Genomic DNA, 13,516 nt, shown 5'->3' with positions numbered 1-13,516 from the left:
ATATGCGGTGGTCATTCCCTGACCTTTCCGCATCCTCCGTATTTGGTGGTGACGGGCTCGAACCCTGGTCTAATCAAGAAGCGTGTGCTACGCACTGCTGCTCCTTCCCACCAGGCTACGGAGGCGCCACCTATATTTTCTAAAGCCATAAATGGGTTCTTAAAATGCTGAATATGGAATAAAAGTGCAGATTATGTTTGGAACAATATTGTAGAGCTCTGTTATTGAAATTTATTTATTAGAAATATCTGCAAAATGAATTTAAAAATTAAACTACTAAATATCTAAAATATCATTTAAAGAAAAAATTAGTTTTAAGAGCTACCTTGTATTTCTGTAAATTGTTCTCAAAGTGTCTCTTTAGGTTACATCGTAAAGGATGCCAGAAAAGTTCCCGACCAACAAGTGCTCGAGATACAGCATGAACAAGACAGTGTCCATCACCATCAGCATGAATAGGTATCAGCCTTTCCTGGTTATCATTAGAGGCTTTAATAAGTGCTAGTGTACCAGAAAGATAGCTCATACTTCCAGATACATCTCGTCCATATCCAATAACACTAATATGTTCTTGATCTATGAGGAATGCTCTATCACCCAACAGACTACAATCAAAAATATCTCCTTGATTCATTTCAATGAGACGTTTGGCTTTGCCACTTTTCTTATCCATTCCAAATTTAGTAAGTAAAGGTGACAAAAGCTTACAATGATAATTAGATAACCCTAATACTTTCACCATTTCAGCACCCCGCTTGGGTGCTATGCTTCCTAGCAGCACATTTCTAATCATGTTATGAAGTGCCACACCTGGATTAGACACTTCAGCAATATCACGGAGTGCTGCCCTTTCATGCCGTTGGCCACAATGTGTACATTCAATACTTCTATCGTATGAGGGAAAAAATAATCTAGAATGGCACTTTTCATCTGGACAAATTCCACTAAAAACACGATATCTCTCTCTTGATTTTGATGTCATAGCTTTATCTGAAAAACAAATGTAAGAAAATTATATAAACTATGGAGAATAAAGAGACATATTTCATTATTTTAGCATTAGATATCCTTGTGATTTACAATAATACTCTATAATATAACTTATGTAATCCTGTAATTTCATTTTTAAAATGTTTAACTGAATAATTGTTATATAGAAAAAAGACCAGTATATATTATTTTATTTTTCACATATTAAAACTGACATACAATAAAGGGTTTGCATCTTGAAAAATTTTGCTACACGTAAAACGGTAATTATGTGAGATATTACAGAGATAGATTCAAAATTCATTCATATTATTCAAATGTCATGAAATTCATAGTATATTTTCAGTTTTATTTAATTTATTATTAGAAACATTATTATACCAGAGGTTACAAAAATGTTTAAAGCACCCACCTTCTTCCCAAATGCAAGCACAAACTCAGTGAGACTTCACATAATGTTCAAACAGTCAATATGCTTTTCTTTTTTCTAATGTGCGAGAGACGTTACAGTATACTCTAGGTAGTAGATGACTCTCATCAACTGATGCAATACCACCACTTTGTTTATTGGAGGCTTGAAGTGGTGGAACCCATGTTTAGTCTCCAGAGCTAAGTTCTGGTCAACACTTCCCCATCTTTTCTATCATGCCGAGATCCAATCTTCCTTACATTTTGAGGGTACAGCTCTAAAACAGTGTTCGCAAGCCGGCTGCTAGTTAGTACACCAGACCAAACCTATTGGTAACTCTCTAGGAGGCTTCAGGATCAGCTAGTGTATAATCTTCTACCTCTACACTGCCAGATTGTAACTGGAGGGAGTCCGAGTAGTGTGTATGCAGGAGGACATTGTTGAGGCCATGTTATGTCAAGGATATGGGTATATTCTTACAATGTGTACGCCATAACCAAAAATTTCATTACTTCATACAGCATATCTCCTCCCCACTTTTTCTTACTAATGAATACACCATGAATTGACAAACTAATAGAGTAAGCTTATCTGCGAAAAGATCTAAACCTCCCAAACACTTCCTAGTTCATTTCACAAATATACATGGTTTCAGTTCTAATCTCAACAATATTCATTTCCACTTGCAGTCTGCCAAACCCAATGTACTTTTTCAGACAGAACCTCACTTATCGGTTGATTCAACTACTGTTCATCTCAGTTGCCCAAATTATTCTCTCTATGATTCCTTTCGCCTCAAAGGTGGTACTTGTGCATATGTCTGTTCCGATATTCCCTGTCAGACTTGGTAATTTGGAATCTCCTTTTTTCGATCTTATCTGGCTTAAAATCTCTCTACGACATTCTGTCAAATTCATCTGTTGTCTCTATCATTCTCCCAACTCCACTAATCACATGGAGGTCTTTGACTTCCTCTCTTTGCAACTTGACTTTCTCCAGTCCAATTTTCCTAACAGTGAGGTAATTTTCCTTGGTGATTTTAATGTTCACAACTTCAGCTGGCTTCCGTTTTCTAGTCACACCGACTCAGGTGGTCAAGATGCTGAGGCTTTTGCAATTACTAATGACCTCGCACAGACTGTTCATTTACCTACCAGAATACCGAACAATCCTAACCATACAGCCAACACAGAACAGTCGGTGGATTTTTGCTGCTGTAAAGGGTTAAGTACTTTTATAGTTTTACCGTTTTATTCATTAATCAACATACTACATTGTGGTTTACAGAGATATTAAACAGGTTTAGTAGCATTCGTGAGCTTCTTATTTTGAATTCAACTAGTGATTTTTGGAAGTTATGACCCCATTTTTAGTGCCAATATTGTTGAACTAGCCGCCATATTGTAATCGATAAGAAATAGCGCAACATATATATCTCGAACAGATAGCGTAAGGTATAATGTAAAACTAGATAAAGTAATATGAAGCACTGTATTAGGAATCTGTTAGATTAGTATAGTATTATCAATTAATCAAAAATATTTATTAATTTTATTAAATTCCATTGTTAATTAAACTATATTTAAATGGAAATCATGATGCAGGCTAGATCTGCGAAGCAAAGATCACAGACTAGCGAGAGAACTGTGAAACGTGGGAGAAACAAAGGTGGCGATTCTCCAACGAATTACAGTCTCAAAAAATGTGCAAAATATGAAGTATTTGTTTAACTTTCTAAAATGGGATATGATTTAACCAAGGAGGTTGTCTTTGTGTGTGCCAGATGCCTAGAGTGTCAAGAAATTAGGTGCCAACTCAGCGTTCTGATGGGCATCTATGAGATGCTTGAAGTGTAGGGTAAATGCCCTCGAATAAATTAATATGAGGGCCCATGAAGTTCTCAGCTCAACAGCAGAGCTGACTCCTGTACATCAGGCAACACAGAGGCAATCTCCAAGGCAGAATGAACTGGTCCCAAAGGAACTAGTTATTGTTGGTATCTCTATTGTCATGGAGATGGAGAATATACCCTGCAAGAAGGATAGGTGGAACAGGACCAGGGTATGTCTGCAGGGACAAAAGTTAATAGAGCAGATATCATCTTTTAAAAACACAAAAGGTGATCTTGTTGTACACGTTCAAACTAATGACATTAAGAGTAAGAGACCTGCATATTTACTCAACAATTACAGGTCAACGTTGAAAAAGTCGCAAGTTAGGGTTGAATGTGAAAGTGTCTGCAATTCTGCCCAGACATGATAGGAGGGAGTATATGATGAGAGCCTTGTCGATCAATTCAGCACTGAAGAGGTTGTGCAAGGCTCAAAGGATAGAATTTTTTCAGCCTGGTCTGTGCTTCTTTACAGGAGAAACTGCTTCTACAGGGAGGGGGGAACACTTAAATAGAAAGGGTGCAAGAATATTTGCTGATGCTATCAAGGCAGTGTTAGTTGGGTCGGAAAAGTGCTAGCTTGGGAGGGGGATACACAGACTAAAAGATTAACAGTGGCTGTAGGCTGAGGCAAAAGCGATTTTTGCCCTGCTTCTATTGGAAGCAGGGCAAGAATGCAAGGCAATGGAGATTTCAAGGACTGTTGGGAGTCAGTGGAACAAATAAATACATGGGCTATGTTAAGGTAACTAAGAGCAGAAACAGGTGTATGTATAGCAATGCTAGAAATATAGTTAAATTTGATAAGCTTGAAGTGCTAGTCAAGACATCAAAGGCAGATATTGTTTGGGATATGAGACATGGTGTCACACAGATATAAGCAGTGCAGAAATGGAATTTGGGAAGTACAATGTGTACAGAAAGAACAGACATGAGAGGAAGGGAAGGGAAGGGAGGGTTGTGCTTTAGTTAAGAAACACAAAATCTAAGGAAATAAATGCAATGTTGAGTCTGCTTGGTATGACATAAGCACTGAGAAAGGAAAAATAAGATTAGGTGTATGTTATAGACCTAACGAATCTGATGAGTATAATGAGCAATTGGGAAGAGAAATAGAATGGGCCAGAAAATAAGATTGTCTTATAATGGGGGATGTTAACTTACAAGATATTGACTGGAACTTGTGGGTTGGTCACTCGCACAATAGCAAGCCTTTTTTGGATTTATTGGATGACTGTTTTCTACAGTAGCATATTCAAGAAACAACCAGAGGAAGTAATAATCTTGATCTGATTATCAGCAGTGATTATTCATGCATTAAGAATTTGAAGATAAAGGAACCACTGGGTGACAGTGATCACAACATACTGATAATGGAATTACTTAAAGATGTAACTACCATCAAGACTAAAGGAAAAGGCTTTTGCTCTTTTCCTTTGTAGTCACCACGTAAAGGTGACTACAGTGGTCTCAGGCAGTTTTTAAATTCTGTACAGTGGGATCAACTGATGACGTTACCAATGTTGAATTCTAAATGGGAAGCCTTCAGGGACTTAATCTTTGAGGCTACTAGGCTTTTCATTTCAACTAAGAAATATTGTTCAAGTTTCAGGCCTAAATGGATGTCAGATGAATTAATGAGGCTCATCAAAAGAAAAATGTGAGGTGAAAGAGATTCTTGCACTGCTTCTACTGGAATGAGCAGAAGCCTGAAAAACAAGATGCAGGATATTTCAGACACTGCTGGGAGTCATTGCGGTACAAGTAAACACATGGGTTGTGTTAGGGTAGCTAAGAATAGAAACAGGTGCATGTATACTTGCGTGTACACAAATGCTAGGAGTTTAGTAAATAAATTTGATGAATTTGAGGTATTGCTCAAAACATCAAAGGCAGATATTGTTGGGATTTCAGAGACGTGGTGTCACACAAATATAAGAAATGCAGAACTGGAATTTCGAGAGTACAACGTCTACAGAAAGGATAGACAGGCTACGAAGGGAGGAGGGGTTATGCTATTAGTTAAGAAACACAAAATCCAAGGAAGTGAAGCCAGTTGACATTGCTGGACAGTGCAGTGTCGAGTCAGTTTGGTGTGACATAAGCATTGGGAGATCAAAATTGAGAGTAGGAGTGTGAAATAGGCATAATGACTCTGATGAGTATAATAAGACACTGTACATGGAAATAGAGTGGGCCAGTAAATTAGAGAGTCTTATAATGGGGGATTTTAATTTCCCAGATACTGACTGGAATTTGGGGGCTGGTCACTCACACACTAGCAAGGCTTTTGTGGATTTATTGGATGATTGTTTATTACATCAGCATGTTCGAGAGGCAACTAGAGGAAGTAATACTCTTGATTTGATTATCAGTAGTGATTCTTCATGCATTAAGAATCTGCAGATAGAGGAACCACTAGGTGGCAGTGATCACAGTGTGCTGAAGTGGGATTTACTCAAAGATGTAACTACCATTAGGGGTAAAGGGAAGGGTTATTGTTTTTGTAAAGGCAACTACGATGGATGAGACAGTATTTAAATTCTATACAGTGGGACCAACTGATAATGTTACGAACAGCAAATTCAAAATGGGAAGCATTCAAAGAACTTATCTTGGAAGCTACTAGGCTTTACATACCAACTAAGAAATATTGTTCAAGATTTAGGCCTAAATGGATGTCAGATGAACTAATGAGACATATGGCATGGGATACATACAAATTAATGGGTGACATGGAAGCCTATGATAGATATAAGTTGGTCTGTAACCAAGTCACAAAGGAGAATAGGCAGGCAAAGGCAGACTATGAAAAATCCTTGGCAAAGGATGCAAAGAAAAACAGAAAAGAGTTCTTTACCTATTTAAACTCAAGAAGGAAAGGGATGCATCAGATTGGTCCACTTGATATCAATGAGGCAACTGTTGATGCTCAGGTAACTAACAAACTAAATGAATATTTTGCATCGACATTCACACATGAGGAGTTATTCAGTGAGGGGGGAATGCCAGAGGTGTATTCAACTCTGGCAGTAAGCTAGAGAATTTTGTAATAACTGAGAGTAAAGTGGAGGAGAAATTGTTGAAGATAAATACAAGAAAGGCACCTGGGATGGATGGGATCTATCCAGTTATATTAAAGGAGGCAGCAAAGGAAGTAAGCAAACCCTTAGCCATAATTATGAGAGCTTCCTTGGACTCAGGGGAGGTACCCATAGACTGCAGATGTGCAAATGTGACCCCAATTCACAAAGGCTGACACATGTAATTATAGACCTGTGAGTTTAACTTCTGTTCCAGGAAAATTAATGGAGGCACTGGCTAAAGAAGCACTGCAAGATCATCTAGACAAGACTTCAGTTATAGCTCAGACACAGCATGGTTTTGTTAAGTAAAAGTCTTGCCTGACCAATTTGATTGGATACTATGATGCAGGCACAAAAGAACTGGATGCAGGGAATAACTTTGATTTTATATACTTGGATCTTAGAAAGGCTTTTGATACTGTTGCACATGGAAGACTGCTGCACAAATTGGAGCAGTGTAGCATTGGAGGCAAATTGCTGCTAAGGATAAAGGGGTTGTTGAGGGGGAGAAGACAGAGAGTGGTAATCAATGGACACTGCTCATCGTGGACTAATGTTATTAGTGGAGTCCCTCAGGGTTCAGTATTGGGTCCATTATTGTTTTCTGTATTTATAAATGATATTGATGATGGTATATCAAGCTTAATGTCGAAGTTTGCAAACAATACGAAGGTTGGCAGGGTTGACAGTAGTGTTAAGGACACTACTGACACCATGCTACTGCAACAGGATCTGGAAAGGTTGAGTAGATGGGCTGAGAGGTGACAAATGAAGTTTAACATTGACAAATGTAAAGTACTACATATGGGAAAAAGCAACCCCAGAGCAACGTAACAACTCTGTGGTACTACACTGACAGTGGTAGAGAATGAAAAGGACCTGGGGGTAATTGTGCAAGCAGATATGAAGTTCTCTGAGCAGTGCAGATGGGCTGCAAGAGTAGTTCATGGTGTACTGTCAATGATATATAGGAAGTTTTCTAGCAGGGATAAGGAGGTGATTATTCCCCTTGTATAGTGCAATGGTCAGGCCACACCTAGAGTACTGTATACAGGTCTGGAAGCCTCATTTCAAAAAGGATGTAGAGCTGCTGGAACGAGTACAAAGAAGGGCAACAAGATTAGTGAATGGAACAAAGGGGTGCTCTTACGAAGAAAGGCTTAAGTTTTGCAAATTACAGTGTCTGGAGACTAGGCACCAGCGAGGTGATCCGATAGAGGTGTATAAAGCCTTGAATGGTTTGAGCATGCTCAATGTTGATGGGAGTCTTCCTCTTGCTGAGAATAATCACCTGAGAGGGCATAAATTCAAATTGAGGAAAGACAGATGTAGGATAGATGTGCGGAAATTTGTCTTTAGCCGGCAGGTGGTTGGTTGTTGGAACAGACTTCCATCCCTTGTCGTGGAAGTTGATAGCCTAAATAAGTTTAAGGCTCAGCTGGACAGGTATTTCGTACAAACAGAGGGGTGAAGTGGAAGTAGTTTTTTTTTTTTTTTTCCCTTTTGGGTGATGCCGCATAAGTTTGCTTTCTTGCATCAAATGCCTCTACTAATGCTAGTGCTAATTTATGGGATGCATATAAATTATCAGGTGACACAGAAGCCTATGTCAGATATAAGCTGGTCTGTAATCAAGTCACAAATGAGGTTAGACAGATTACGAGAAATCTTTAGCAAAGGATGCAAAGAAAAACAGCAAAGAGTTCTTAACTTATATAAACTCTAGAAGGAAAGGAATGAATCAGATCGGACAACTTAACATAGATGGGTTGACTATTGATGATCATGCTCAGATAGATGAAATGATAGGTAAATGATTTTGTAATAACTGAGAGCAAAGTGGAGGTGAAATTAAACATAAGGAAGGCATCTGGGGTGGACAGGATCTATCCAGTTATATTAAAGGAGGCAGCAAAGCAAATAAGGAAACCCTTAGTGATAATTATGAGAGCTTCCTTGAACTCAGGGGAGGTCCCCATGGACTGGAGGTGTACAAATGTATCACCAATTCACAAAGGTGGTTCAAAAGGTGACACAAGTAACTATAGGCCTGTTAGTTTAACTTATGTCCGGGGAAAATAGTCACTGGTTAAAGAAGCATTGCAGGATCATCTAGACAAAACTGCAGTAATAGTTAAGGCACAGCATGGGTTTGTTAAAGGGAGGTCTTGACTGATCAATTTGATTAGATACTATAATGTGGTACAAAAGAACTGAATGTCAAAAATACTTTTGATATCATATACTTGAATTTCTGGAAAGATATTGATACTATTGTACAAAATACTGCTATACAAATTAAATGTGTGGCATTAAGGGCAAGGTGCTACAATGGATAAAGGGGTGGTTGAGTGTGAGACAACAGAGAGTGGTAATTAATGGACACTGCTCTTCGTTGACAAATGTTACTATTGGAGTTCTCCAGGGTTCGGTGTCAGGCCCATCCAGTCCTTTAGACCTTTTCTTTTTAACATTAGACTGCTTCACTGATTTATCGCCAGTTACTAGTGAAGGACCAGGGAGTGATGACGATCTTTCTTTTACCAGTGTTCTCGCTAAAGATCTACCAGTAAATACTTCAATTTCGGCTAATTCACCAGCCTGTATAAGAACATTTTGAGTTATTTCACCAATCTCTTCTTCAGTTAATTCCGAGGTTGCAGCCATAACCTCCTCACAAGTTGGGTCCAGTTCGCTGGAACTAGACATGGTATAATTTAAAAGAATATATATACAATTTAAAAACTAAAAGTCAACAGTGACTATTAGTAAAACATACAAAAATACAATGATCAAAGAGCAAGGAGCCATTGATCCAGGCAACTCAATTTTAAATGGAATATTAAAAATGCCAACGGGCATAAAAACTCCGAACCCAAGTTAAACGGGTCCGGTCCCAGGGGCAAAAACTGCTTCAATGAAATTCCAAATGAAACCCTAATTTCAATCAGTGCCCGTTTCGCCGAGCAGGGAGTCCCCCTGCTCGCCCGTCCCAGACTATGGGGAAATAGGGCAGCTAAACTAGCAACTATCAAACAAGAACAAGAAATAAAAGTCAAAAGACAATCAATTCTAACTTTTCAATAAGCTATTTCAATTGCTCAAATTCTCAGTTACCCCAGAATAGCCCCTGGGGCAATTCAAACCTATAGACAACTTTTCTCCTCACAAGACATGGAGCCTTCAACAGCAAATTGTGGAATCTGGAGGCCTCATTTTAGAAAGAATGCAAAACTGCTGGAACAGGTACAGAGAAGAGCAACAAGATTGGTTAGGGGAGGAACAAAAGGGTGTTCTTATCAAGAAAGATTTCAGCAAAAAATCAATGTCTGGACTAAGCACCTGTGAGATGATCTGATTTAAGGCTTTAAACAGATTGAGTAAGCTCAATAATGATGGCATTCTCTCTCTCTCTCTCTTGCTCAAACAATGCACATGAGGAGGTAAAAATTCAAATTGAAGAAGGATAGTTGCAGGATAAATATGGAAGTTTGCTCAGCCAGTGGGTATTGATTGTTGGAACAAACTTCCATGTCTACTTGTGAATGTTGATAGCTTGAATAAATTCAAGGAAGAACTAGAAAAACTGTTGGAGGGAATGGACTGGTGTTGAAAAAAGTTTTTTTTTTTTTGGCTGATACTGTATAAGCTTTTTCTTGCATTATTTGGCACTATGAATACTACCTGTTTTTACTGATGGTAAATAATTTGATTGATTTAAGCAGATGGTAATTTTTCTGCAAACTGAAATACTGTGTTATTTTTTATGCTTATCTCCAGTAATGACAGGGGTTTCTTATTGTCCATTTCTATGGAAAATTTAATATCAGTCAGTGGTACTTATGTGGTTATAAAAAAAAGGTAGAAAGATGCATTTCCTTGCCACTAAACCATAAAAATATCACCAACAAACCAGTCATATATATCAGGGAGATCCCCACCCTGAGGCTATTTTTTTAAAGAACAGGTTCTCAAATTTAAAATAAGCTTGGTCTATGGTGCAATTTAAGGCTTAATATTTTCCTATTGAGGAGCTGGGGTCTTCAGGTGCCTAGTTTGCAGATGCTGCAATTTGCAGAACTGAAGCCTTTCTTGGTAAGACCACCCTTCTGTTCCCCTCACCAATCTTGTTGCTCTTCACTGCATTCATTCCAGCAGATTCACACCCTGCCTAAATAAGGACTCCAAACTTACATGCAGTGTAGCCACTGCCTTATATAATTGGATAATCACCTCCTTATCTCTGCTAGCAAAATTCCTGTAACAAACTTCCCATTATTGATACTTGCACTGAGTAAAGCTATTTTGTTTATAAGGGTGCTTATAGCTTCTGCCTCCAGCCTCACTCAAAACACACAGAACTTAAATATTACTATAATCCTTTGCATTTTGATTGTAGCTTAATGGGGTGGGGAATGGCTTGTTAGTCTCTTGACAGGAGTCAGGAGACTAACAAGCCACATTGATAAAGTTTTGCTCCGCATGTCTTTTTCCACTAACAACCAGTCATTTTAGTTTTTTGGGCTTTCGTATTCACAAAAATTTGGAGCATATCCAAATTATTTGGGATTAATATTTTAAATGTGGCTGTTTTATCAATTTTAATTTCTGCTTAATCTTTTTAGAAATATTTTAACCTGTTCTTTTAAAACTGTTTAGTGGGATCTTTCATTTTTTAATTTTTATGAAAACTCCTAACACAAAGTGTATTAAAACCTATAGTACTAACTACCATGCATGGATTGAAGGTTGAGAAGACAGAAGAATATCTGTCTTTATTCTGAGTTTAAAGGTGGGCAATAATTAGATACTGCCTGGTGTTCAGAGTGGTTCTGATTCCTCCACTTTCTTTGGACCGGAAGGGAGTGGAGCAATCAGATATGCCAATTCAGAACAGTGCCCATGGAAGCATCCATAGAAAAAGCATGCAGCAGAAACAGAATGTATATCAGGCACAGAGCAGAGAGACTTTATATACAAGAGGCAGATCATTAATTAACCTGAATGCCCTCTTTTAAACAGAATCTAAAAGCCTGAGAGAAGTTTTACGAGCAGCAATCCAGATGTGGAAACAATATTCCATGTTGGGGCACATTTATTATTATTAGCCATATGGTGCAAGGAAGCCTGAGGCTTATGCTGCACCAGGCAAACAAAAAAAAAATAAATAAATAAATAAATCCCACGTTACCCAGAGAGAGATTTAGAAGTAGATGGGTATAACCAAGAAAGAGAAGAATGATGATAACGAGCTCGGGACCCTAGGTTTGCCAAGCCCATACTCACCAGATATGAGCCCCGTTGAGATTTGTACAGGTGGGTAATTGTTTACAAGAAAAGTAATGCAGAGAATGAAAAAGAAAACCCAGTTTTAGATGTAGAGGAAGCAACATTTATGATGTACTTATGTAAAGAGAGAGATTAGAAGGGTAATCTCTAACAGAGATAGATAGATGATCTTTTCTAGAAATCTAGGTGCCACTGAAGATAAGCAAAGGAGCAGTAGACATATTTAAGGAACTGGTGGTGGATACTGGGTACATATCATTTAAGAGAGTGCTGCAATTTTATTATTGCAAGTATCATAAAATGTATTAAAACCTATAAACCCCCCACCACATCAGTTTTGCTGATATAAATATGATGTTATCCTTTCCAAGTGTGAGAGATTGTCTCTAGTTTTTGTGATCACACTTGCAATAACAAAATTGCAAGTCTTTTAAATAATATGGTCATTTATAGATCACCATATACAAGTGGTCAGCATGAGGGTGCATAAGTACATGTGCTTTGAGTGACTGTGATTCAAGCCTGGGTGACTACTAAATATGATGTGCTGTTTCTTGTATTCTCTGTCCTGTTAACAGTCATCTTGGAGTATAAACAAAAAATTTATTTATGTAATTAAAAGGATGAGCTACATATTTATTCAGAACTTGGATTATGCCTGGAGTAAAACCCTCTCTAACTGGACTATACCACCAATCCTAACAACAATACCACGATGATAATCATATCAACAATGTAGACAGCCCTCCCCTTGCACAACCACAGCAGTAGACCTTTACTGGATAATAAAATTACTCTGTAAACAGGTACAACCTCATGTAAACTCCCATACTAGATATGCTCTCTTATTGAAGAAACTCAATAAAAACCTGCAGATCCTAGATGGAGGAAAGGTTACTTGAGGCTTATTTCAATCACTGAATAAATAAAACAGGAATGTCAACAATAGAGCAAAACCTATAGCCAACTTCCACTCAGAAAGAGTAGCACTCAATAATAACAATAAAAAAAAAAAAAAAAGAATATTCACATCATTAATGGTAATGAGGAGTTACATTCTGTATATCAGGGTTCAGCAACATGCGGCTCTAACTTTTAGCCCACATGAAGCATATTTCCATAATCAAGGGCATGTGGAGTGCAAGACTAAAATGCTTTAAAAATAAAATTGAGGATTTGGAGAGGCAAAAGGCTGTCCTTGCAATTCTACACAAATGGACAGCGATAGACGAGTTGAAAAAGCAAGACCAAATTGTATTCAACATGTGGAGTAACTTACCAGACACGTATATAAATTTGAAAATATTTGTGTTTGGTTCGACGTATTTCTGTGGGCAAATATTTTCAAACATGAACTATATTAAAAATAAATCAAGAAACCGTCTGAACAATGCAAGTCTCTTAGCATTTTTAAAGATTAAAATTACGCCATAATCGCCTGATGTTGAGAGACTCGCTCAAGAAGTTCAGCAGCAAAAGTCACATTAATTCATACCTAATTGGATGTTTGTTACTTTTTTTTAGTATTAATAAATAATATTTCAAAAATATATTTTTTTTTAATAAAACACCTTCCCACTCTATTCCATTTCTTAAAATATTCCCCCTTCCTCCAGCTTGAGCAGAAGTGCGGCTCTTCGGATTCTCTCTCTTTTTTTTTAATTAGATCAAAAATGGCTCTTCACTCAAAAAAGGTTGCCAACCCCTGCTGTATATGAATACTTATATAATAAAATTGCTGGCCCTTTAAATGATGTGGACACCTATGAGAGATAATCAGAATATCCCACAAAACCAAATATTAATGCCCCCAGCTAGGAACAATTGTTAGAAAAGATATCCAGGGCACCA

General features: G+C 37.8%; 1 protein-coding gene across 1 annotated transcript in view; it reads right to left on the bottom strand.

Moving 5' to 3' along the window:
• The window catches only part of LOC150078485 (deubiquitinating protein VCPIP1-like), a 326,611-nt gene extending 317,526 nt beyond the window's left edge, over positions 1 to 9,085 (bottom strand). The window contains exons 1-2 of the mRNA XM_090384583.1: positions 8,944 to 9,085; positions 326 to 990 (exon numbers count right to left, since the gene is read on the bottom strand). Of these exons, the coding sequence (XP_090240709.1) occupies positions 326 to 990; positions 8,944 to 9,085 (807 nt within the window). The remainder of the gene's footprint in view (positions 1 to 325; positions 991 to 8,943) is intronic.
• Positions 9,086 to 13,516: the final 4,431 nt, after the last annotated feature.

The sequence above is a fragment of the Mastigoproctus giganteus genome, chromosome 11 (assembly GCF_048544385.1).
Source record: "Mastigoproctus giganteus isolate SK-2022 chromosome 11, ASM4854438v1, whole genome shotgun sequence".
NCBI classification, from domain to species: domain Eukaryota; kingdom Metazoa; phylum Arthropoda; class Arachnida; order Uropygi; family Thelyphonidae; genus Mastigoproctus; species Mastigoproctus giganteus.
The sequence above is the reverse complement of the archived record's forward strand: the minus strand, read 5'-3'. Positions and strand labels throughout refer to the sequence as shown.